At 41.8% G+C, this 22,726-nt stretch overlaps 2 protein-coding genes across 4 annotated transcripts; both read right to left on the bottom strand.

Annotated features, from left to right (window-relative positions):
* Positions 1–567: 567 nt before the first annotated feature.
* LOC130600212 (solute carrier family 2, facilitated glucose transporter member 11-like) lies at positions 568–9,272 on the bottom strand. Of its 2 annotated transcripts, XM_057411328.1 has the most exons (12): positions 8,870–9,168; positions 8,583–8,681; positions 7,831–7,991; positions 6,849–6,973; positions 6,364–6,493; positions 5,607–5,755; positions 5,049–5,236; positions 4,118–4,228; positions 3,683–3,784; positions 2,396–2,471; positions 1,219–1,346; positions 568–880 (listed from the first exon to the last, which is right to left on the bottom strand). In XM_057411328.1, the coding sequence occupies exons 1-12, from the start codon at positions 8,891–8,893 to the stop codon at positions 674–676; spliced, it is 1,500 nt and encodes a 499-aa protein (XP_057267311.1). In that variant the 5' UTR covers positions 8,894–9,168; the 3' UTR covers positions 568–673. The 2 variants fall into 2 exon arrangements, with proteins under 2 accessions (XP_057267311.1, XP_057267312.1); XM_057411329.1 differs by lacking the exon at positions 1,219–1,346 and having other exon boundaries at positions 8,870–9,272.
* Positions 9,273–12,749: 3,477 nt separating this feature from the next.
* On the bottom strand, positions 12,750–22,013 carry LOC130600243 (solute carrier family 2, facilitated glucose transporter member 11-like). 2 transcript variants are annotated; one of them, XM_057411365.1, is made up of 12 exons: positions 21,851–22,013; positions 21,646–21,744; positions 20,778–20,938; positions 20,180–20,304; positions 19,165–19,294; positions 18,101–18,249; positions 17,127–17,314; positions 15,971–16,081; positions 15,244–15,345; positions 14,812–14,887; positions 14,344–14,471; positions 12,750–13,600 (listed from the first exon to the last, which is right to left on the bottom strand). In XM_057411365.1, exons 2-12 carry the CDS (start codon positions 21,739–21,741, stop codon positions 13,394–13,396), a joined length of 1,473 nt encoding a protein of 490 aa, XP_057267348.1. In that variant the 5' UTR covers positions 21,742–21,744; positions 21,851–22,013; the 3' UTR covers positions 12,750–13,393. The 2 variants fall into 2 exon arrangements, with proteins under 2 accessions (XP_057267348.1, XP_057267347.1); XM_057411364.1 differs by lacking the exon at positions 21,851–22,013 and having other exon boundaries at positions 21,646–21,841.
* Between the last annotated feature and the right edge of the window lie 713 nt (positions 22,014–22,726).

Below are 22,726 nucleotides of genomic sequence, written 5' to 3'. Positions count from 1 at the left end.
ACTGATATGCATGGAAAGTGCAGTCAGTTTGCTCCAGAGGATTCAGGTGAGAGTTCTTTGGTACCAACCCAGGGATCAGGGCTGATCTCTGACAGTCATTATAGGACATACAGTTACTTGATGTCAGCTCAAGAAAATAGGAACAAAATTGAGTTCTCTTTGTTATCCTGCCTGGTATTTGTTCATGTGCAGTGTTCATGATCAAGGTCCTTTACAGTGTGATAACATAAGGAGATCACATGAAAATAGTTTTCAAGAACTATGTTTATGTTTAATCTTTTCTTCATACCACTCTTAATCCTGAGCAGAGCTTTCTTACAAAATAAGACAGAGACAAATCCTCTTCTTTAAAATGACAGCATAGGAGAAAGAATTGAGATGAAATTGATGTGTTACACTTGAAAATGTTTTGCATGTGCCAGTTCTGAGAAGTGTCTGTAGTTATTAATGTCTTCCTGCCTATTCCTAGCTGTTTTAGGAAGGAGCCATTGTCTCTCACCATGAAAAGCAAAGATAAAGATAAATGTAAAATAGGACTACTTGGATTAATAACAAGCTATCTCTGGATTACATTTTGCGTTACATTTTATTGAGAAAAGTCCATGTTAAGGTTTAGTTTTCAGTTTGATTTTGAGACAGGGCTTTTTGTCAGTGGGAGTTGCTTGGTGACCTATCAGAGCTTGGTGCAGAATGTCTTCTCTTCAGTAGCATTCTTCTCCACAATCTGATGACGTTTCTTCTTAACCTGGCATGTTTTGAATTCCTCTGTGATTTCAGAGGCTGATTTCCCTTTTGTTTCTGGGAGGAATAGGTAGATGAGAGCCGCTGAAATGACCAGGACAGCAATAAAGATGAGGAAGCAAAAAGGACCAAGGAACATCTAGAGATAAAAATAGAACAAGATAAGTGATCTCCCCTGGCAGCACTTTGCCTCTAAAGATTCTTGAACACTGTTGATTTGCCCCTGTGAAATGAGGAATAAGTTGGTTTTACACAAGGAGTATCTATTTATCTTTTTAATCTAGTCTTGAGGCAGCAGGTGATGTCTGAAGTTGAGAGAAGTTTTTTACATAGATGGCATCCTTATACCAGTAGGAATAAGAGATCCACAGCTTTGATCATCTACAAGGCATTTCATCCTACTCCCTGTCCAGAGCAGCCTAGAAAACCAGTTTAAATTGATAGAGTCAACAAGAATATTTGAATAAAATTACATACAACAGCAAAGGGGAAAATCATTCCTGTGAAAGTGAGGCCAAGCCAGATGATGATTCCACCGATTACAAAAGCAGAGGACCTTGTCGAAAGGGTGAAGATTTCATTTGTGACAGATGTGATGGCTCCCGCTGAGGAAAAAACATAAAAAATCAATAGAAACACTGTTGCATTTAACCATTTTCCTCAAAGTGAATGAGCTGGTGTCACTGGTCAAACACAGCCCCAGTAAGTCAGACTACTGTGAGATCATCTACATTTGGGCAGCACAGCCATCTCTATCTGAATTCACCTACAGACTTCTCTGGTGGTCCATGGAGCACCAAGTGCAGTTTCTAGCTACCTAACATGTATAAAATATAGAGATGAATGGCCTGAATGGCCTATTCTCTCCACTGCCTGTAGGAGACACCTGGGTTCTGCTACCATGGGAATTCTATCAGGTTTTCAAGATGTTCATGGTCCTCATAGGTAATAATACAATAATAATAAAGTCTTAATAATAATAAAGGCTTAATTAAAAAGTTATTTTTTAATAATAAAGGCTGCCGTTTGAATTTGGAGACTGAAATAACTTAAAGTTGTGTTTATTCAGGGACCTTTCAGGGTAGATACTGGTTTTATGTGAGTGAGGTCCTGGTAGAGAGCTGTAAGTTTGGATCTGGTATGTACTGATGTATGTGGTTCAGAGTGGCATTGAGGGGATGAGAAAGCACTGAGCAATGCTAACAGAGAGACTTTGTGTGCTATCAGGTGTCATTCTTTAATAAAGTAGAATTTTACAGGTAAGTTGAGAAAACTCTGATAGTTTAGAAGGGGCTATCTCTGCCACAGGCAGAGGATGGAGCAGTTGAGCCTGTGTGCACTGAACAGCATTGACACCCTCCAACACAAGTCTTAGTGAATTGATTAACAAGGGTTTTTTTTGGCTTGAACCTGTAATTCAGTGAGAAGAAACAGGGTTCTGATCCATCAGGGTCTGAGTAATTTAAAATAATTTGTTAAGAAAATTATTTCTTGGGTCATAAATTCATCAAAAATTGGGACTCCCACCATTGCAGTGCAAACTAAGCTGTTGGTTTTCAAAGGTATATTCACGCAGTCTAGTTCTACTTCCATACATTCATGGCTTGTGCTTATCCATGTGGTCCAAGGTTGTTGCTTTTATTGTTGTACTCACCTGGTCCTAACCCATAGGCAATGATGAATAAAAAGATAAGAATAACACTGCAGTACCGCATCCAGAGGAACTGATCCTAGACAAAGACAAAAGGAGGGAAGTGAATGAAAATTAATATTATAGCTGTAGCATGGCTGATCCAAATGTACAGGAGAAGCAATTATTAATGTAAATGCTCATGATACTCAGCTCTGTAGTAGGTGCTCACTAGAGCTACTTATCTTTCTGTATTGAATGCAGTAGAAGGCCAGGAGTAGCCTGCAGTGTCCTACCTACAGAGGTGAGCTGAACTGCACCCTGGTCTGAAAAACAAGTAACAAATTCCAAGGTAATTATAATATGTGGAGAATTGTTACTGATTTAACCTGATTATCTCACTGAATGAGACAACCTCAGAGAAATGCTTAAGTCTCTTGTGAACCAGAAGATATCTGTGAAGCAGAAAGAAGCTGAAAGTATATGGACTGAGACCACAACTGCAGTGCAGTGCAAACACCAGTGCTACTGGAGCCATGACACTGGGTTACTCACTACTTTCCACCATCCCAACTAGAAGTAGCTAATAAGCTGCAGTATGTAGTGAGATCACTTGTATCAAGGGTAGGAAATTGGTGGGGTTTGGAAGTGTCATTACACACAGTTTCTGCTGCAGGAGGCATGGGACAGCAAATGGGAAAGGTGGTAGCACAGATGCTCATGTACGGATTTAAAAGACAGCAGAACAAGACATAGAATCATAGAATCATAGAATAGTTAGGGTTGGAAAGGACCTTAAGATCATCCAGTTCCAACCCCCTTGCCATGGGCAGGGACATCTCACACTAAACCATGTCACCCAAGGCTTCGTCCCACCTGGCCTTGAGCACTGCCAGGGATGGAGCATTCACAACCTCCCCGGGCAACCTATTCCAGTGCCTCAGCACCCTAACAGGAAAGAATTTCCTCAATAGTCCGTGGGACTTACTAGAGCAGGCAGCCTCTCTGCCACATCCCTGATCCGTGCCCCTGGTAGGCAACACACCTCTCTTGAGATTTGGAGAGATCAGAGCTGGAGGAAAGCTCTGCCAGACCAATGGCTTTACAAAATGTTTCTCACTGACTGTTTGAAAGCCTGATTAAAAAAGATGAACCACAGTGCAGGTCCACAAAACCCTTGCAGAGAGGCTGAGTTTGTATTCAGAAGATATCCTGACCTACTATTTTGGACATGAAAGCTAAGGCTGATTATCTGCCACCCTGCACAAAGAGTTCTGACACAGCTCCACTCCCAGAGAGACATTTACTTACGCTCAGTAGAAGACTTATTTCAAGCAGTGTGAGTATCAGTGCCATCAGCAAATAACCACCCCACAGGAGTATCCGGTGTCCAAAGCGATCAATAATAGAGCTCTGAGGAGCAGAAAAAACTTGCATCTCACTGGAAGCATGGCAAAATCCGGCTGTCAGGCATCCAACAACTCAAGCATTCGTCCTGAGTTCTTTTTTATTTTAGAGAACACAAATCTTATTGGTACAATGTTTGTTATTTTATTGAATTCCTTCCAGCCTCTCTAATGCTATGAATTACCACTGCTGCCCAGCACTGCAGTTACTTCTTCATAAATACTGTATTCAGTGGAAGCATTCTTTAGTTCATAAGGAGAATATTCATTTTCTTTCAGGAAGAATAGAGTCAACTCACATGTAGTTTAACTCTTAAAGCCCCAGAGAGGTCTGACTTACACAGAAGATGAGAGAGATGAGCTCGGAAACTGCAACTCCTAGAGATACATATGGGATTATGCTTTCCTTCAGGTTAGCTGTCTGAAAAATTTCTGAGGTGTAGAATGTGATCTGGGAAACAAGAAAAAATTCCAAAATGAAGCATAGTCAATAGATATGATATGTGCTTACCCAGCATCATTTAGTACAAGACTTGTCATCACTGCAAAAGCAACAGTACATTGTTGGGGCTTAGTGGAGGAAACATACTTGCCTGAGATGTGAAAATTCAAAAAGGTAATGGAGATGAAGAAAAGGTATTTGAAAGGCCAGGGGGGAAAAAAACCCAACCAACACAGAGGTGCCTCCTCTGCCCACAGTTCTGGAAAGTGTAATGAACAAGCTCCAGCAGAATGCAGTGTTTCTGGAGAAAGACCCATAGGTGAGTGATAAAAATGATAGGCAGGGGAATGACTCTTAGCTTGAGCTGTACTGGGCACAGCCACCTTTATGTGGAAACAACTGAAAGGAAATTACTTAAAGGATAAATCTCCTTTATCAAATGGAATGACAATTGAATAGCAATAGCTGACCATGTACTACTGCAGAGGTCAGAAAGTGGAGCTGGAAGTCTAGATAAACAGATCTCTGGGTTGTAGCAAGCCTTAGGGTATTTATAACCCCTTCTACAGAATCTTTGGTAATACCACCAGGGGAATGAAGACAACAGTGCCCTTGCAGGAATTTATGCTGAGTTGGATCTCTTGTATTTCCACCTGAGAAGCTCCCTGGAAATGTGAAGAATGCTAGTGATGATACCACAGATCTTCACAGACAGTGGATTCTGTGTGAGGGGGGAATAAAGTAGATTCAGAAAAAAATTAGAAGCTAGAATTGTGGTGCTTCAGTTACTTAGTAGTAGATCTAAGCATGGAAATAGTGTATACTCAACTGCACTCAAGCCACAGAGCTGCAGACTCAGTAAAATAAGGAGCATGGTGCCCAGCTGCGGATACACAGATGGTTCTTTCAGCATCTCTAGGACATTCATGATTTTGGTGCCTTTTGTTATAGCCTTTTCCTTCATCATGTCATCAAATTCAATGAGATAATTCCCTTCTCCCCAGAGTTGCTTCATGGCTAAAGAAGAGACAGAATGAAATAAACTCCCCATCATCTGATCTGCTCAGAGTGCTGTATTTTTCAACTTTCAATAACATTAAGCATTTGCAGTTCAGTCTGTGTTTTGCTTCATCAGTCCCTGAGCAAAGGACTAGAATATTGCTTACTGGAACATGCTGAGACTTCCCTGGAAATGGCTTTTAATTTGCTGTAGTATTTAGGGGTAGATCTTAAATACTTCTGATGACTGTACTTAGTCTGGAGGAATTTAATAATATAATTATCAAGAAATCTGTAGTTGGCTGCTAGAAAAGCTGACCCCCTCTGTTAGTTTCACTTTACTGAGAGTTATGGTTTAGCGAATTAAGGATCAAAAGTTTTATGTTACCTTTCAAGCAACCGGGTTTGTCTCCTTTTTGCAGCAAGAGATAGGGAGGAGACTCAGGAAAGAATGGCAAAAAGACCAGTTGAATCAATGCCACTAACCCAGAGAAGGACAATAGCACATTCCACATATCTTCAGTTCCTAAAAGATCTCTATGAAAGCATGTTAGAGTGTATTTATAGTTCAGTAAAATTACAATCCATAACTAGTTTGGTATTTTCCTAGATCCTATATTAGTTGAAGAGACACAATGTTACATACGTAGCTTGGGAAGATCAATTGAAATAGAAGATGCTTAGGCTGGGAAAGGAAAACAGGCTCATACTTTCTACTGCAGGACTGAGATTTTTCTTGTAATCTGACTATTATGTAAAGATCAGTGGAGTATGAATATCCTGCAACAGTCTTCTGAAGCAATACTGCAATTCTGAGTGAGGGTATCAAGTAATCCGCAGGATTTAGATCCCAAAAGTTTACTGAGAGTGTTTGCATACAACTTTTTTTATTAACTTCAGCAGAGAGACCGCACCTCCAGAGATGGATTCATTCTTTCTCGAGAGAAAGGCCTTTCTCTCCCCAGTGACACATAAACCTCTGTGACTGGTATGAGGTAAACGCATCCATTATTATGGCTGTATTTAAGCAAAGTAAAATCCCACCCTTAGTGCATTTCCATTTCTAGGACTGGGATAACAACACTTCCCTGCCGTACAGAAGACAAATAAATAGAAAACAGGATGAGAAGGAGTAGCACAAGTACCTTAATCCAAGAATTCTTGCGACAGCTTTTCCTAATGCAAGAAACACAGAGGAGCTCACATTTACAAAGCCACGCAACCTCTTCGGTGAGATCTCTCCAGCGTATTGAACGTGGGCACTCAAGTGTATTCCTGAAATGAAGAAGACACAAAAGAGCTAAAGCTATAGAAAGCAAGAGAGGCGGTCCCTTTTCGTTTTTTCCTTCGCCTAAAGGTAGCTTTCTCGTTTCTCTTCTGAACTGTTTGCTCTATATCCTCCACAATAATAGGCTAAAAATGTACCTTTTCCTTTAAGCAAGATGTTTAGTTAATCCACCAGATCTCTCTTTCAAGACCTCTTGAAGGCAAAGGACAGCTCATCTTACCTTTTCCCAATCTGTTCCTTGTTCCACTGGGGTTACTGTGCATGCCTGGGTACTCCCAACAGGAAGATTTCTGTATCCACCCCAAAGTAGTCACATTAACAAGGAGTAGTGGGGAGTCCTACCAGCACCGATGCCCTCAAGGAAGCGCCCAATCAGGATCATCTCAAAAGATTTGGCTCTCCTACTGAAGCCAGTATTCAGTGTGGCTATTATGAGGACCACGTCATTGAACAGCAGACATTTCTTCCTGCAACAGCAAACATGCGGGTGTGATCCATGTTTTACTTTTTCATCTTTGACTAATGCCTGCCTGTTCTCCTCTGGATTTACAGACCAAGTTTAAACCAATGTTTACAAGACAACCATATCCGATTAGGAAAGTCATGTCTTTGCAGGGAAATGGTTCCTCTTTTCCATGCTAACACTATGTGAGCACGCCATGAGGATGAAGGAAATTCCTGAAGGATAAATATTGATAAGGAATGGTCTTTCTCACTTCTCTACTGTGGATAAGGTTCCCATCTCAAACACTGCGCCTGTCCCCAGAACAGGGCAAAGTCAGCTTCATGGAGAACATGTTTCACTCTCCAACCACCTCAAGGTAGAGAGTTCTGGCTTTGTGCTGTATGGCCACCCTCAAAGAGAGGGTTCTGAATGGGGCCTGAGGGACTTCTGCTTATCCTTGCTGAAACTCTTATTATTCTCACAGAGGAATGAACCTGCACGTTTTTTTAAAAGGCTGTGATCAATAGAAAGGAAAGAAAAACTTTTGCCTACAGAATATCTATCCTCTATTGCATTACTGCAGTGGTGTTGGGCTCCAGAGGGCATTATTGCCCAATAAAGACATTTCAGAGATTTATTTTTTACTGAAATTTCAGTGAAAATACAGGAATTGTACGGCACTAAAACCGTGACAAGGGAATCAGAAATGGTTGCATGTTCCTGTCTCTCTAATGTACCTAGGGGCAGTTAAACACAGAGTGGAGCAAATTCTGCACCAGAAGGGGGCAGTGAGAATTCTGACATCCGTTATATTAGGTGAGTGACATTTAATTGCTTCCCTTGTTGCAGCCTCTATTAGCTATTGGGAAATATACTTACTTTCCATATTTTGCTGTTAGGAACCCACTGCACAGACAGCCTATTGTTCCACCTACACAATACATAGACACGATGAAGGACCACAATAATGTGAGTGTCTCCTGTTGCAGCACAGACCCATATCGCTCCAGCCAAGTTTCATTGATAAACTTCTGGATGTACTGGGACAGAAAAAGGGACTTTCACAAACAATAATTCTTCATAATGTTTAAAACTTTAAAGAGGTGAATGATAGTAATTGATAAAAGCATGACTATGGGACATTTGTTTGCAAATTAGGATTGACATTTCCTCCCATATGGACTAATAGTGTGAGATACTCTTTCAAAACGCAGTTATACTCTTTAGTCTGCTGAACCCTGGTACTCCTACACCAAAATAGTGGGACCTTTTATTGACTCTAGTGAAGGGCAGTTGCTCCTATTGCAGGTAGTGGTTATAAAGAGAAAAGGGCTGAACTGAAGGTTGAGAGTCAGTCAGCTAGTTGTTAATCTTTTTTCTCCATGGCATAATCTTTGAGGAGGGTGTTTCAATATGTTGTTCCCACAGAGTTCTGTGAGAAGTTGTCTTTGGAGCACAGCTCCTAACAATCATGCAAAGTCCTTTTGTCTTTTGACAGTGGACAGTATGGCATTGGAAAGAGCTGGGAATAAACCCACATAGCAGCACCTGACAGATTTTTTTAGAGCATCTTCAAAGAGTAAGGCCGTGACGAACAGTTACAGATGTGATCTGGTGAAGGCTTTGCTTACCGGAGATGTGTAATTGATGACAGACATTTGAAAACCAGACAAGTGGGTTCCCCCAAGCCCTAGCACCGTAATCATTAGCAGTAGCTTCCGGTATTGAACCTGCCAAAGGTGACGAAACACATTGTAAGTTCCTGATAGCTCCTGGCTTTAGACCAGGAGACAATTGATGAGATGTTCTGTCTTCACATTTCTATGATTTACTGTAAAATGCAAACACCCATTTTGAATTTTTCAATCATGCTGCTTGCCAGTGAGTAGGGCTAGAAGACAAGAAGTTAGATACTCACCAGGTCTGAGAGGAAACCAGCCATTTGCCCTTGAAACCTGCCTGCTCTGAGAGCCCTTGTCAAGTCTGTCAGATGAGAGGTATGTTTTCTATGTGTAGATTCTAAGAAGTGGGGATCATGTCACAGAAGTTAAATTCTAACCCTGTGGCTTTTAGTGAATTGTGTCCTCCTCCAGCAGTGACCAGGGACCCTTTTTGCTGGTTTAATTATTCCAAGACCCAGATACGCCAGGCTGGTTGCAACACTGGTAAATGTTTATCCGTCTTCTGTTGGGAGTGCTCCCCCTCACTTGTACTGCCAAAGCAACTGCATGTTCCTGTGAGGAGCTGGATGGTGTTCCTATCTTTCCTTCAGGATAGCAGAGTCCCTCTTCACCTCTCTGACATGCAGCTTAGGCTGAGTGTTTTTCCTTTTCTTAAGTCTACTACAGAGATAAGCCTCTTAGTATTTTGAGTATTTGTATTATTAGCTGGGCTGTAAGGCCTCTTCTTGTATGCTGTAACATTTTCCATTGCTTGAAATGAACTGAATGATTTTCCAGTTGCAGGACTGGTGAATCTCTGAATATTGGCATATTTGGTCCTTGTGAACACCCAGCTCTTTAATCAGGGTTACTGTTTCCAGAACCACTCAGAAGCCTCACTCTTGCCTCTTTTTAACAACAGAGGTGGCTACTGTGTGCCAGACAGGGATGCTCATTGTGGTCTGGCTAGAGAACTGATTTTTAGAAGTACTTTTCACCTTAGAGAAAATTATTTTTAATCAGCCAAAGACTTGACTGTTTACACAGTGTAAGCTACTTCTTGCTTCCTTCAGGCTTCTATATATTACGTGTAAGATTTTGTACTACACTGAATACAGTGGAGCTCACTCTGCACTACAAAGATTTAACTGTCTGTGGTTAGTGCTGAAAGGGGCAGTGGGAAGGTGGGGCTACGGTTCTGAAAGCAACAGAAGCTTTGCTCAAGAGCACAGCGGAAGCGCTGACATTCCTCCTACAGTTTGCTTGTCACATTACAGTGACTGACAACAACCCCATGCTGTCCTCTGGGCCGTGTGCCCTGCAGCACAGGGCAAGCTTGCTGAGTCATGCCTTGACCTTTCTCCTGCTGCATGTCCCAGTAATGCTCTCTCCAAACCCTCTGCTTGGGTGTCTCACCGCACATCAGCACAGTGAAATAATTGGAGCGGAATTCATCTTTTCACCCATTCCATTTTCATCATTCCTGAAATCCTCGTTACCTCCGCATCAGGTGTGGTCATGTATTTCATTCCTTTGCCTCTCAGCAGAGACTTCTCAAATGCTATCACTTCCTCTTCCAAAACACCCCAGAATCTGTCTTCCTCTTCAATTACTACTGCAAAAATCCCTGTCTTTATTTAGCTTTTCTCTTGTTTCTTACAAATTCCTCCTCTCAGTTTCCAGTCATTTTAACACTGGCCACTGCCCCCTCCTCAGCTAAAGGTTTTGCTGTCAAAGGGAAGACTGCAGCCAGATCATACAGCTATCCCCTGTCCTCTCTTACCACCACCACCCACTTTATCCTCAGGGGTCACACCAGAACTATGTCCAGCAAAGTATCCCAGAGCTGTCAGTTGCAAATAATACTGTTAGGCAAAAGCATAATAGCAGCAGGCCCCAGTGATGAGCAACACAGGGACTTTGCTGGTCAGGACAGTTTCTTTATATTTGCTCCTTGCACCCATTTACTGAGATCCTCTTTGAAGTCTTGTAAACTTCTGTTGTTCCAACTCCTGGGGCAGAAAGGTCAAAGGAGATACTTGAACAATCCAGTGTTACTTTTTGCTTTCTGTCAGGACACACTAAAAGCTACTTTTGAAATAATAGTTAACCCTCTCTTTTGCTGTTTCTCTGTGGTTTTGCCTTTTAACTTCTGTTTCCTGTGTCAAATTTGAATGTCAGATCTCTGTTTCCAGATCTTTTCAAGCTGCAGTGTCTCATGCAAGTCTGTTTTTACTTTTCTTTTCTCTTTTCAGAAGGCTTCTGCCAATCTAACAGAAAACCACTTTGCTAGGCTCAGACAGCATGGTTCAAGCACCTTAGAGTGCGGTCATGAGCAGGGGGCCTGAATGAGCTAGAGAGGAAAGGAAGATTTGTTCTTTGAGCTGAGGATGGAAAGCATGGTTGCTGGAAGGAAGGACACACATGGCAGCTCTTGTTCTTTCTGAAGGAGTTTTGAACCACTGTACAGCCAGATTTTAAGATCTGGTTGATCAAACAGTCCATGCAGAGTGCTGTTCCTCCTCTCTGTATTTCTCCCAGAATATTCACACTGCTGTCTCATTTCTATCTGGCTTCACCCTTTTATTCAGTGCTGTACTATGGGAAAAACAAGACTTAAGTGCATAATACAGTTCTTATTTATTTTCCTACAGAAGAGGACAGAAGAGTCTTTTCACCTAGGGTTTGAACTCTACAAGAAATGTACTTATTCCAGACCCAGTGCTTAACTCACCCAATACCCTTAGCTTGGAGGGCTTTTGGTTTCAAAGATGTCATGTGTTGCATTTGTGTGATCCTGGAAACCAAACAGATATGCTGCAGATTCACAAGTACCTCTCTAACCTTTATTCCCAATCCATGCTACTTGATGGCAGTGTTAATGATTTACTGCACTTTCCTGCTTCTGACCCCTTTAGTGTCTTGTAAGACACTAAAAACTTCCTCACTGGCAACCAGTATGGTTGAGAAAGACCAGAACATATAAAGACTTTAAAAAAATCAAGGTCTTACCTAATCTTTTCCTTCTCTCTCTCCCTTTTTTTTTTCCTTCTTTCCCTCAGCATTTTCCCCCAGAAGCAGGAATGGGGGTCAGCTTTGCTGTGGTATTGTTCAGTCCATGTTCTCTGGCCTTGAAACTGTAAACTTTATCTAGCTTTCTTCTGTAATATGATGATTGTCATAGGAAGGATGGCTGTGTTGATGATGTCTACTGGTCTTAGCATTACCTCTTGGCACTGCTACAATATTGATTTGAAGATAAAATAGCAGTTTTATCTGCACAGACTTAGGGCTGTGAAAGAAACTACCACTCAATAGTCAGGTCCTTTTGCAAATTTTATTGTGCAGTATCTGCAACATTCAGTAGTGGAAATCTCATTTCCAGAACAAGAAAGCCACAGTATTCCTTGACCCCAACAATACAGTCCCAGAGGATGGGCTCTGTGTCCCTGACTCTTCAGTCAATGAAAACCAAATCCAGGTATGATCAGTATGATGTGTTTTCTTACCTGTTGCTTTTTTTATTTCCTTATCAGTAAATTGTAAAGCATGAAGAGCAAGAATGTGTCACATCCTATAGCAATGAATACAAAAAGTGAAGCCCTTGTTACCATGTTTTGTCATTAAAATGTGCAGTATTCAGAGGAGTAGAGAGAGAAGCAAACACTCAGACATGCAGACTGGGTTCTACTGGAGGAGCAATACTCTTTTTTGTCTCATCAGTACCAGGTACTCTTGGAAACACAATTCCATTGAAACCCAGCGTTCCTTCTCTCTGACATGAAATAGCACCAGGCTGAAGACATGCTACATAGTTATTGAGAATGAAGGAGAACTTGCCCAGCCTGAATTAGCCCACACATGATTTCCTGCAGCTCTACTTTCTTTATGTCTTGCTTTCTTCCAGTGCTGGCAAATCCCTGTTTGTCCCAATAGGAGAATCTCCAAAATCTAAGCAGTGTACCTGATTACCAAGCAAGAGGTTTGACTTGAGGCAACAGGTTGTGTTTGGATACTGCTCTAGCATAGTGTCTCCTTTACACCAAGACCTTTTATCTCCTTCACACCTAGCAATGACTTTCCCCCTCCTCAAAATAAAATAAAATAAAAAACAACAAAAAAACCCACCCCAAAACAAATTAAAAGGGATGAAGACCACGCTGCAAGTCACAGAAGTGTGGTCATAAGCTCCTCAAGAAAGTCCTAGTTGCCCTCATACTTTGTACTTGCTCTCAAATCTAACTGTAAGAAGAGGAAACATTGCATACCAGTTCTGCCTACTGAAAGGCAGGGTACTCTTACTCCACTTATTAAAGAGCTAAACACTTCTTTTCATGTGGACTGAAGCTCCTTCTCTGGGAGAGCTCAGCAGCACTGGCTTGTTCGTAGGAGCAGATAATTTCAATGTGAAAGCTGTGTCTTCTTTTTCTCTGTTTCACAAGTATGCTGTACATCTGAACCTTCCACACTCAGTTCCTCCAGTAACTGTGGAGTCCTGGTTTTGGTTAGGAAAGTAGGAGATCCTGTGTTCTCAGTTACACAGCTGCTAACTTGCAGGGACTGACAAAGATCTTATTTCTTTCTAGACTGTGTGTAATTTTTTTCTGCAGAGGATTGAACTCGGCTCATATTCCAGCAGTTGGAGAGAGCCACCAAATTCATCCTGCACTGCAAGTGATTATTTTTAAAGTACACTTTTTTTTCTGTTTATGGAGAGATGGATTCTGTCTTGTTTAGTGAGGCTTCTGGGCACTACAGTAATAAGAGTGGAGAGTTTGTTATTAAAGTCTAGTAACAGTCACCACTGAACAGTTACTCTGCTCTAGGATTGTCTGTTTCTTCTTCCCACGGTAGTTCAGGCGGTTGAACTCCTCCATGACCTGCAGCATGGTCTTTCCTTTGGTCTCTGGCATCACCAGGAAGACAAAGATAGCCATGGACAGACAGTATGTCAAGAAAATGATGAAACAGAAACTACCAAGACCTTCCTATAGGAAAAGAAAGAGACAAAATGTGTTCACATAAATTGACCTAGATCTCTTTCTCTTATGATATGGAGTTCCTGGTTTTCTATTTATTAAAAAACATGGTCAGGGACTCGATGTAAATCCTGCTTGATGCCACCTGGGAAATGGCATGGAGTGGTAAGATGAACTAATTCTCCTTTCCTGTTTTAAGAAGGAAAGTTCTATGCTCAGCAGAAATTGAATGTCATTGCTTGACAATCTAGAGAAGTGCTGAGCTTCAGTTACTCTTCTGTCTGCTCTGTCCTTAGTCTGTGCTAGACTGGGTAAGGTAGGTAGCATGTTAGTTCTGTCCCTCCTTGCACAGCCCAGAACTGCAAAGGCTTTTGTTTCCTGATATGTACAAGTGCAGTGAGAGATCTCTGAAACCGCCCATTTTCCAAATATACCCCAAAGGAGATGAACACACAGGACAGGGGGGGAAAAGAAGGGAACCCCTCATGACATTCAGATGTCTTGGACAGTTGTTAGTGCCTCTGTCATTGCTTCAGTGTTTGTCAGTGTTACACTCTGTGTAGATAGTGTTAGTAGCATCTAGAGTTTATCTAGCACTTTCACTAGATATCTGGGTAAGAAGAAAGGAGTATCAGAACTGCAATTAGTTTGAGCTGTCCTGTGTGTCAAGTACTGAAAAAGAGAAGTGTGCTCTGGATTCAAGAAAGGTCTCATCTCCTCTGAACTGAAACAAAACACCCTACTTCACTTACCACAATGAAAGGGAACAAAAGTCCAAGGATGAAAAGTTGGATCCAGTTTATAGTACCATTAAAAACATAAGCGGCTGGTCTGTATGACTGAATGAATATTTCTGTGGGCAAGGAGCATAATACTCCAGCTGAAAAAAAAACAACATATTGGAGAAAAGAGGAAGTTTAGAAATTTTGGAAGACGCTTCTGCAACTTACAGTTGATATATTGCCATGTAAGTTAATGGTTTTAACTGACCTGGAAGTGTTCGAGGTGCTGCTTGGGTCTTCAGGAGGAAGTCATGTACGAATGCAATATGAAATGAAGTGTTACCTCCTACCACAGTGTGGAGGGGAATATCTACCCCTGCGCTGAACCAGTAGTAGGGATTCACACTAACTGTGGAACAGCTACACCTGGGACCTCTCCTAAAGGCTGAAGTGAGGAAGGAATGAGTATATGAAACCATTCCAGCAGAAAATACCAACCTGGCCCAATGCCAAAGCTCATGATGAAAATAAAGATGAGCGCAACAGAGCAGTATGGTACCCAGGAAAAGGCATCCTATGGTAGGAAATGAAAAGCAAATAATATCAGAAATTAAAGTTGTATTTATCCAGCTCCATTAGAAACATTCATCACTGCTAACTATATCTATGTTACATATACATCTGTTTCCTCTGCTTCCAGAAACTTCACAAAGGAGATAATCTTGGCAGTGATCATGGTAGTATAACGCCATTAGCTTTAATCTGCATGTACAAGGGTGGGAACAGCCCTGTTAGACTGGTGGTTAGCCTCAAAAATACTTCTACTCTGACTAAAAAGTGATTTGGGTGGAGGGAAACGGTGATGATATCTGCCATAAAATAGAACATCAAGACCTGACACAGCTCTATAATGAGTAAGTGGTGTCTTACCTGTAGTGAAAGCGTGACAGTGAGGAACCCTAAAGCTAAGGCCATAACAGTGTAGGTTTTCCACAGCAGTGTCTTCCTTCCTGTGCGCTCAATTAGGAAAATCTGCAACCAGACGGACATGCTATCAGCTTCACAGGACACAGCACAGACCTTAAGGACAGGCACTAGTGAGCTGTTTTCACCAGGCCAGCACGGAATCTCTGAAGAGACTGCTATGTAGTACCTCCTCTGGGAGAGTGAGTGAAGGTGTCTGGGGGGATTGAGCAGGACCAGGAACTGCAGGCACAGGGGTGGGGAAGGTGGAGAGGTGCAGAGCTGCAGGGAGTATTGCCTGAGCAGAAGAGATCTGAGGTGGCATTCTGGTGGCAAAGTACAGCTGGGGAGCTCAGCAAAGTGGAGATGCTTGCAGTGGTAATTGCCATGAATCCTACAGCCTCCCAACAAGTAGACGCAGGGACTGTCATCTGCCTTTCCTATAGGGGGGAACTGGAACTCCCAAAGATGGCTCAGTCTGGGTCATGATTTTGAGAGAAAATCCTTTCCTCCCATTAAATTGCATATGCCCATGTTTGCAGGGTGTGTGGAGAGGATTTATGTGATCAGTGCAAATACTGCAGTTGACTTGTTGCAGAACATCTGATCCTTGAATCTCCGTTTACAGTAGTTACAAAGATTGAAATGAACCATGCATTATAGCAGAATGAAATTCAGCTGAAGGGCCACTTACACACATCAGTGTGGTGAGGATCTCAGTGATCCCAACTCCAAGGGAGACATAGTGGGTTTGAGCAGGGGGGATTCCAGCATTTATAAAGACACTGTATGCATAAAAGTAAACCTGTGAAGAAGAGAAAGATGTGAAGGCTGTACTCATGTGCTCATGTTTACAGTAGCTTCTTTTTTGACAGAAAATAACTAATCAGTCGTTAACAAAAGAGAAAATCTTCATTCAGTAACTAATCCTCAGTGTTTCCATGAGGCTTACTTGTGCAGAACAGCTTTCACAAGCACCTCTGTCTTGAACTCAGTAACAAATACAACCTTCTTCTTCTCTTTTTGCTTTTAGCACTACCTTTGTCTTATCTTACAGGTTATAATTCTATCTATCCGACATCTTTCACATGTTTTAGTGTTTTGTGTACTTTGGATGAGGAGCATACAGAAATGTGGACAATACATAAGCAAATGCTTTCATTCTCTTTCTACATAATCTTGAAGATTTTGATAGACATAAGCACTCATAATGCATAATAAATTCCACTGTTAATATACTCAGCTTCTACTGGTCCTCTATGGTATAGTTACTGCACCACTAGTGAGGGTAGAAAGAAGTCTTACTAATCTTGAAGTCTTTATGAATTTGCAAAATTCATCTGGATTTTGAAACTTCTATGCTTTCACTATAAGCTCATTTTATACAACAACTATTCCCATGCTCAGAGATATGAAACACAGCTAGATATATTTCCAGAAAAAAAAAGGTAAAACAGAATATATTTCAGTAACTGTTACACATATTACTGGGATGTTGTAATTGTCTATAATCAAAAGTAAGTGCAAAGTTAAAGGATTTAGAAAGAAACCCAAAGATGTAGGAATACGGAAATGCTCTGTCAGCCTGACTCAGTTTGTCCTGAAATGGCTAAACAATTTTGGGCAGTGCCTTCTGGAGTTCAGAGATGCAGAGGCGCTTATGCTGTTGTTTACTTGTTTGGTATTTGAGATTTTATCTTATCCCCTTCCATTCTCTTATCATAACAGGGTAATTCACAGAGATGTCTTCAGATGACAGTTGCTAAAAGAAGGTTCTCAACTTATCCCAGATCCCAAACTTCCATGGAAAAATACTATAATAAGCAGTAAAAGCAAAGTAGCACACATACCACGTTGGAGCCAATTAGCTGTGTGCATGAGGAGACAAGGAAAAGAGTGATGAACTGCCAGCGGACAGGTCTGTCACGAAAAAGATCGCACATGCTCTTAGCCTTCTCCTCACGGATGGCTTCTTGCTCTGCCATCATGTCATCTATTTCAGCCATATGGTCACCATCTCCCCAGAGCCACTTCACAGCTACAAGAGAGGAAGAGAGGTGACTCCTGGACCAAGCTCACCAGCATAGACATTAATTCAGAGGGTTACTTCCTGACTTGCAGAGTGTCTTAGTTGAGCTTCAGGCTCTTTGCTTGTATGACCTTTCTAGAGATCTGAGTTCAGATTAGACACAAATCCAGTTAATTTCTGTCTATGTCTTAATCACAACCTTAACCTTTGGCCAATAGCTGCTTACTGTGTTTCAATGTAAATCACTTACCAATCCTCCCCTGAATACCCTCCTGCTAAAGGTGCAATTCTAGGGTATACATAAAAACACAGACAAGGAAAAGTGACTCCTACATTAAAAAATAAGTCTACATCCAAGAGTTCTCTCTTTCGACACTTAAATACCCTCAGTGGTTGTTCTTCTGTTTATGTCAGTAGTTGGTGTTAGGGTTATTGAAGAACTGAAATGCTTACGGATAAGGCATGACAGTAAAGAGCATCACTTTCTTACACAGAGACAGAAGGTACCATATCCACAGCCTGACTGTTCAGGGCAGAATCTGTATTGATGGAAATACAAGGTCTGTGTGATCACATCCCTCAGAAGATCCTGGCAGAGGGTAAGGGAAATACTAATGCCAAGAGAGTACTAATACCAAACCAGAGGAGGCCATCTTTCATTCAAGCTGAAGGTGGTTTCAGAGCCAAAAGAACAAGAGTCTTTTTCCCAACTGTACTCTCTTCCAGGCTCATGCGGGGCTTTACTGTATTCTCCACTTTTTGTTGAAATGAATGCTTTGTGCCCGATTTCCTTACCTTTGATGCACCCCTCCTTGTCCTTTTTGTCAATGAGAAGGTAGCGGGGTGAGTCTGGGAAGAAGGGGAGGGTGAGAAGGTGTACGAGGGCAGGAAGCACATTGACTGCCATGAGAATTGGCCAGAGAGCATCTACTCCAAGAACTTCTCTGAAACAGAACCGGAAGAATGAGAGGAGCTGAGCAACCATGTGAGCACACACAGACACAGCGTGGTCCCTTGGCGCTGCTGAGGGTGTCTGGGCAGCTCTCACCCAACAGCCTCCAGCATTCATCAGCCCGTGAAAACCTCAATGGGAGGTGGAAGGGGAGAGCAGAGTGCTGCACACAGTGTTGCCCCCTGTTGCACAGTGGTGAGTGCAGCACCTCTGACTGCCCCCTCCTGCACAGCTGGAGCCCACAGAGATGAACCGTGTTCTAGCACAAGCACGGAAGAAGGAACCTGCCCTGGTTTATCCGTCTGCTACTGATCCCAAGAGCCTCAAGTTACAAGACAGGATCCGCGGGTTATCACCCTGCTACTGACTGCCCCATGTAACAGCTGCTGGTTTTTTGAGAGTACTGTGGCCAGAAAGACACATGCCAGGGGAACAGGACAGACCATCCTTGGGACAGGACAGGAGGAGGAGCCTGTGCAGGGGGGAATGAATCCACAACAGTTGCTGGTTTCATGGGTGCGCTGGCTTGTGTGTATTTTCAATTAAGTTGGGATGGATCTGATATTCCCTGCTCCTTCTAAAAAAAAATTAAAAGTAGACGTCATTTCTTACAAAAGATGGATTTCTTTTAAAACCCATTTGAATCTGGTAAAGTTTTTATTATCAGTATTTTTATCTCCCTTTGTTAGGAAGCAACATCGTTGTTCAGGATTAAATATTTTGTCTGATTTCTGTTTCTCATTGACTTAAGTCAGAAATTCAGACTGAGCTAATTCAGTCTGGCTGCATAGGGGACCCTGAAAACATGTCTAAAAATAGTTGCTAATTAGCCTATCCATAGGCTTGCATTAACATATGCATGTATTTTAATAACAGAAGAAATGAAATAGGTCTCAGACCCCCTTACCTGAGACCCAGAGCAAATCCTACAAATTTTCCAGTGGCGATGGCAGTAGAAGCGGTTACAGCAACCAGCCCACGGAGCTTCCGTGGGGCACATTCCCCGGCATACATGAGATGGATGTTCAGAGCTAAACCTGCAATCACAGGTGTTTGTCAGGGCATCGAACTCCCAAATGTCTGGTGTTCTGGAGTGGACCATTATGGACAAAGCATATAGGGTGAGGCTCCAGGATAACTTTTCGCTGCGCTGAGCATTCTGCATGACATGAAGTGTGTTCCTGGTACAGTGGCCTTGTGCCTTTCCTAAATCTTTCACTAAGCAAGTATGTTCCCCTGGGGAAATCTGTTCTTCAGCAGGCTGGTCTTCTCCTACAGTGTTTCCTACAGCCACATGGAGAGCGTTGCTGTTGCTCCCTTTAATCTTAAATTGTATATTTCAGTGCCTACTCAGGATGCTATGTGCTTTAATTTGTGCTTCAAACCAGCAAGTTAACAAATGCTCTATATTCCTTTTGCTCAGTGAATGAATTATCATTTCTCTATTATTTTTGCTGGTTAGGATTATCTATATCCAGCTGCTCAGGAATTGAAAACACAGACACAATGTAACCTTCTAAGGCATCTGGAAATTAGAACTGCCCAGATTGAAAATCATCCCCTTGTTTGTAATATGGAAGACAGTATCAGCCACAACAAGCAGCCACAGAAACGGGAGGTCAGCTTTCTACTGACTGAGCATGCTCCCCTGAAATATTGCATGCTTTGGCTTTTTCACAGGTTGGCAGTACTTTCTGTCTGGACTGTATATAAAGATAAAAGAATGAGGAATGGAGATGTCACTCCTGATTAATTTAATGACATTGGTGTTTTATTATTTAGTTAAAAATGCATTCAGAAAGCAGACCCTCTGCAGACTTAGTACAAATCTGTGATGCGTATACTCAGACTGGTAAATCCTTGCGTCCCTCAGTCACTGCTCTCCCAGCTATTTAATGCCATAGATAGGAATGCTGATTTACCTCCACACACTCCAGCAAATAATCTTCCAGCGATGATCATCTCAAAGGATCCACACAGCTGGCTGAATCCCATCAGAGCTGCACTCAGCAGGGAAGGGATATCCGCAAAAAGCATGGCCTTCTTCCTGGAATTCATTTAAATTCATATGAGCATAAATAGTGTCCCTGTGTCATATGCAGCCTTACAGAAGTTGTATAAAGTGTACCAAGTTGAAGACTCTATGCTGGCTTTTGAGATTAGCTGCAGTGAAGTAAATGGGAAATGGAATGGGAAAACTTTGTTGTGGACCAATAAGTTAGTTTGATGCCTCTAGTGGAGCCAGTATCTGCACTAAGGAACAAGCTTTGTGAGAGATTGTCTGTGAAATTCACTTTAAAATGCATTTACTCCTCATGTGACTTCTCCGGAATGGATTTGCTTTGGAATTTATAAGGGAGAGGGTACAATTTTCTTTGTGGTCATTGGCAGATTTTGCCATTCTGTTTCTTCATCTGAAGCAGCTCTGGGCTGCTCACACTTGTGCCACTTCACAATCAGTGTTTCTCCCATGACAGTTGTGGCTGTAAACAGAAAGACTAATGTAATCATTATTCCTACCTTCCAAATCTAACAGACAAATATCCGGCAGACAAGGACCCCAGAAGCCCACCAATGCTGTAAATGGACACAATGAAGGACCACATCAAAGTAATCATCTCTTCACTGGGAGAAGAGCCATATCTCCTCAGACAGGTTTCACGAATGAAACTTTTGATGTACTTTAATATAAGAACAGAAAACAATGGAGTCAGTCAACATGCTTTTGCATAACTGCACCACTTTTTTTACTTCTCTTACCTACTTACTGCTCTTCTTGATCAATTTATATTGCCAGCTTACTTGTAATCTTAGCCCCAGTGAAATCTAAGGGAATTCTGCCACTAACATCCCATGTGTTAATGTTTTAGCAACAGGGTGCAATGAATAAATATATCAATTTATCAACTGTGAACGCCACTAAGATAGTGGTCTTGGCACCATTCAGGATGAAAAATACCTCCCCTAATTTTACTTTTCCATCTGCAGATATTAGAGCTGACCTCAGTTATAGAGCTACAGTCCGTCCCTGTCCTTTTTCACCTTACAGGCAGTCACATAAACTTAGTGTGTGTGGCCAAGCAAATGGTACAAAGGACAACCTGAGCACTGGAAAGAGGAGAATGTCCTGTGAACAGACCAGTTCAGTAAGGGGAATATGGCTGACTATAAGTATCACTAATCCTTCTCTTTCTCAGTTCTGTCACACCAGACAGATGTGAAAACCCCATGAAACACAAGAGCAATAGCAGCCAGTCTTAGAACCAAGAAACCACAGTTAGTTTTGAGAGCAGAAATGAAGAAGTTGTTAGTGCTTGCATATAGAGGCAGGAACACATAACATTGAAATCCATGCTGGTAGCTCAATCCATGAGCTGTCCATGCTTACCTCAGCGGGAGAATTGATAATGGAGATCTGCAGCCCATATTGGAAACCTCCACCAATACCCAGGACAAAAGCCAGGAGGAAGAGACTGCAGCTCATTTTCTGGCAGGAAATAAAAGCAGCAAACAAAGCTGGCACAGCTATTCAGACATGTTCCCACTGTCCTGTTCACCTCTACAACTCCAATAGCCTGAGCAATGCCACACACCTGTGTCCTCTGACACCAAGGAGCCAGTGCAGAGTGCAATAGAAGACCAGAGCTACTAAAGCACAGGACAGTGAGGAATTTGAGGAGAGACAAAGCTTGTAGCTGCCTCCCAGAATCCAGTTACACACTTCAGTGCTTCTGTGTCCAGTTTTGGCTGCCTTAATCTGCACTATCATAGAATAACTTCTAGAGGGAGATGGTGCAATGTGCATGATTTCCATCTACTTGTCCTTCCTCCTCCTCCTTTTCCAATTGTTATCTCACCCAAATGAATATTTTGCTCAGTGACTTGGCTGAGACTAGACAAACATTTGGGGATTGAAGGGCATTCCTGGTTTAATAGTTTATTCATCCTTTCTTAGAACTATATCTGATAGGAGGCTTAGAATACAATACAATAGAATTGTATACCAAATGCATAGAATACAATACAGTTTTGTGATGCATGCATACCCCATCCCTCCCACTCATAACCCTTTCATTGTGGAGGACTTTTTCAGTCTTCCAGCCCTCCTCTATCTATCAAATCATGTATTTTTTTTTTGGCTGCTGTGCTCTGAACAACCTTGGTTTGTTTGAACTCCCTGTTATGTATTGAACATTAAGTAGAAATATGCTTTTAAATCCCATTTCCTTTGCTTTTAAAAAGACAATTCCTTGCAAGACATTTGATATCTTTCAGATGTGACCTTGTGCTATTATTTGAACCACACCTGAGTCAGATTTATTTTTCTTTCTGTACTCAATTTATGCAACAGCTCTTTTAGAATAGCAGCAAGGAAAAAATATATACTATTTGGCAAAAGAGAAAGAAGATAACCATATACCAATTTGCATGCAAAGGTAGTCTTTTCTGCTTACAGCCTAGGTCTTCCC

The sequence above is a fragment of the Pezoporus wallicus genome, unplaced genomic scaffold (assembly GCF_028554395.1).
Source record: "Pezoporus wallicus isolate ANWC-B61680 ecotype Strahan unplaced genomic scaffold, APGP_CSIRO_Pwel_v1 contig_6401, whole genome shotgun sequence".
Lineage (NCBI taxonomy): Eukaryota > Metazoa > Chordata > Aves > Psittaciformes > Psittacidae > Pezoporus > Pezoporus wallicus.
This window is presented reverse-complemented; position numbering and strand designations above follow the sequence as displayed.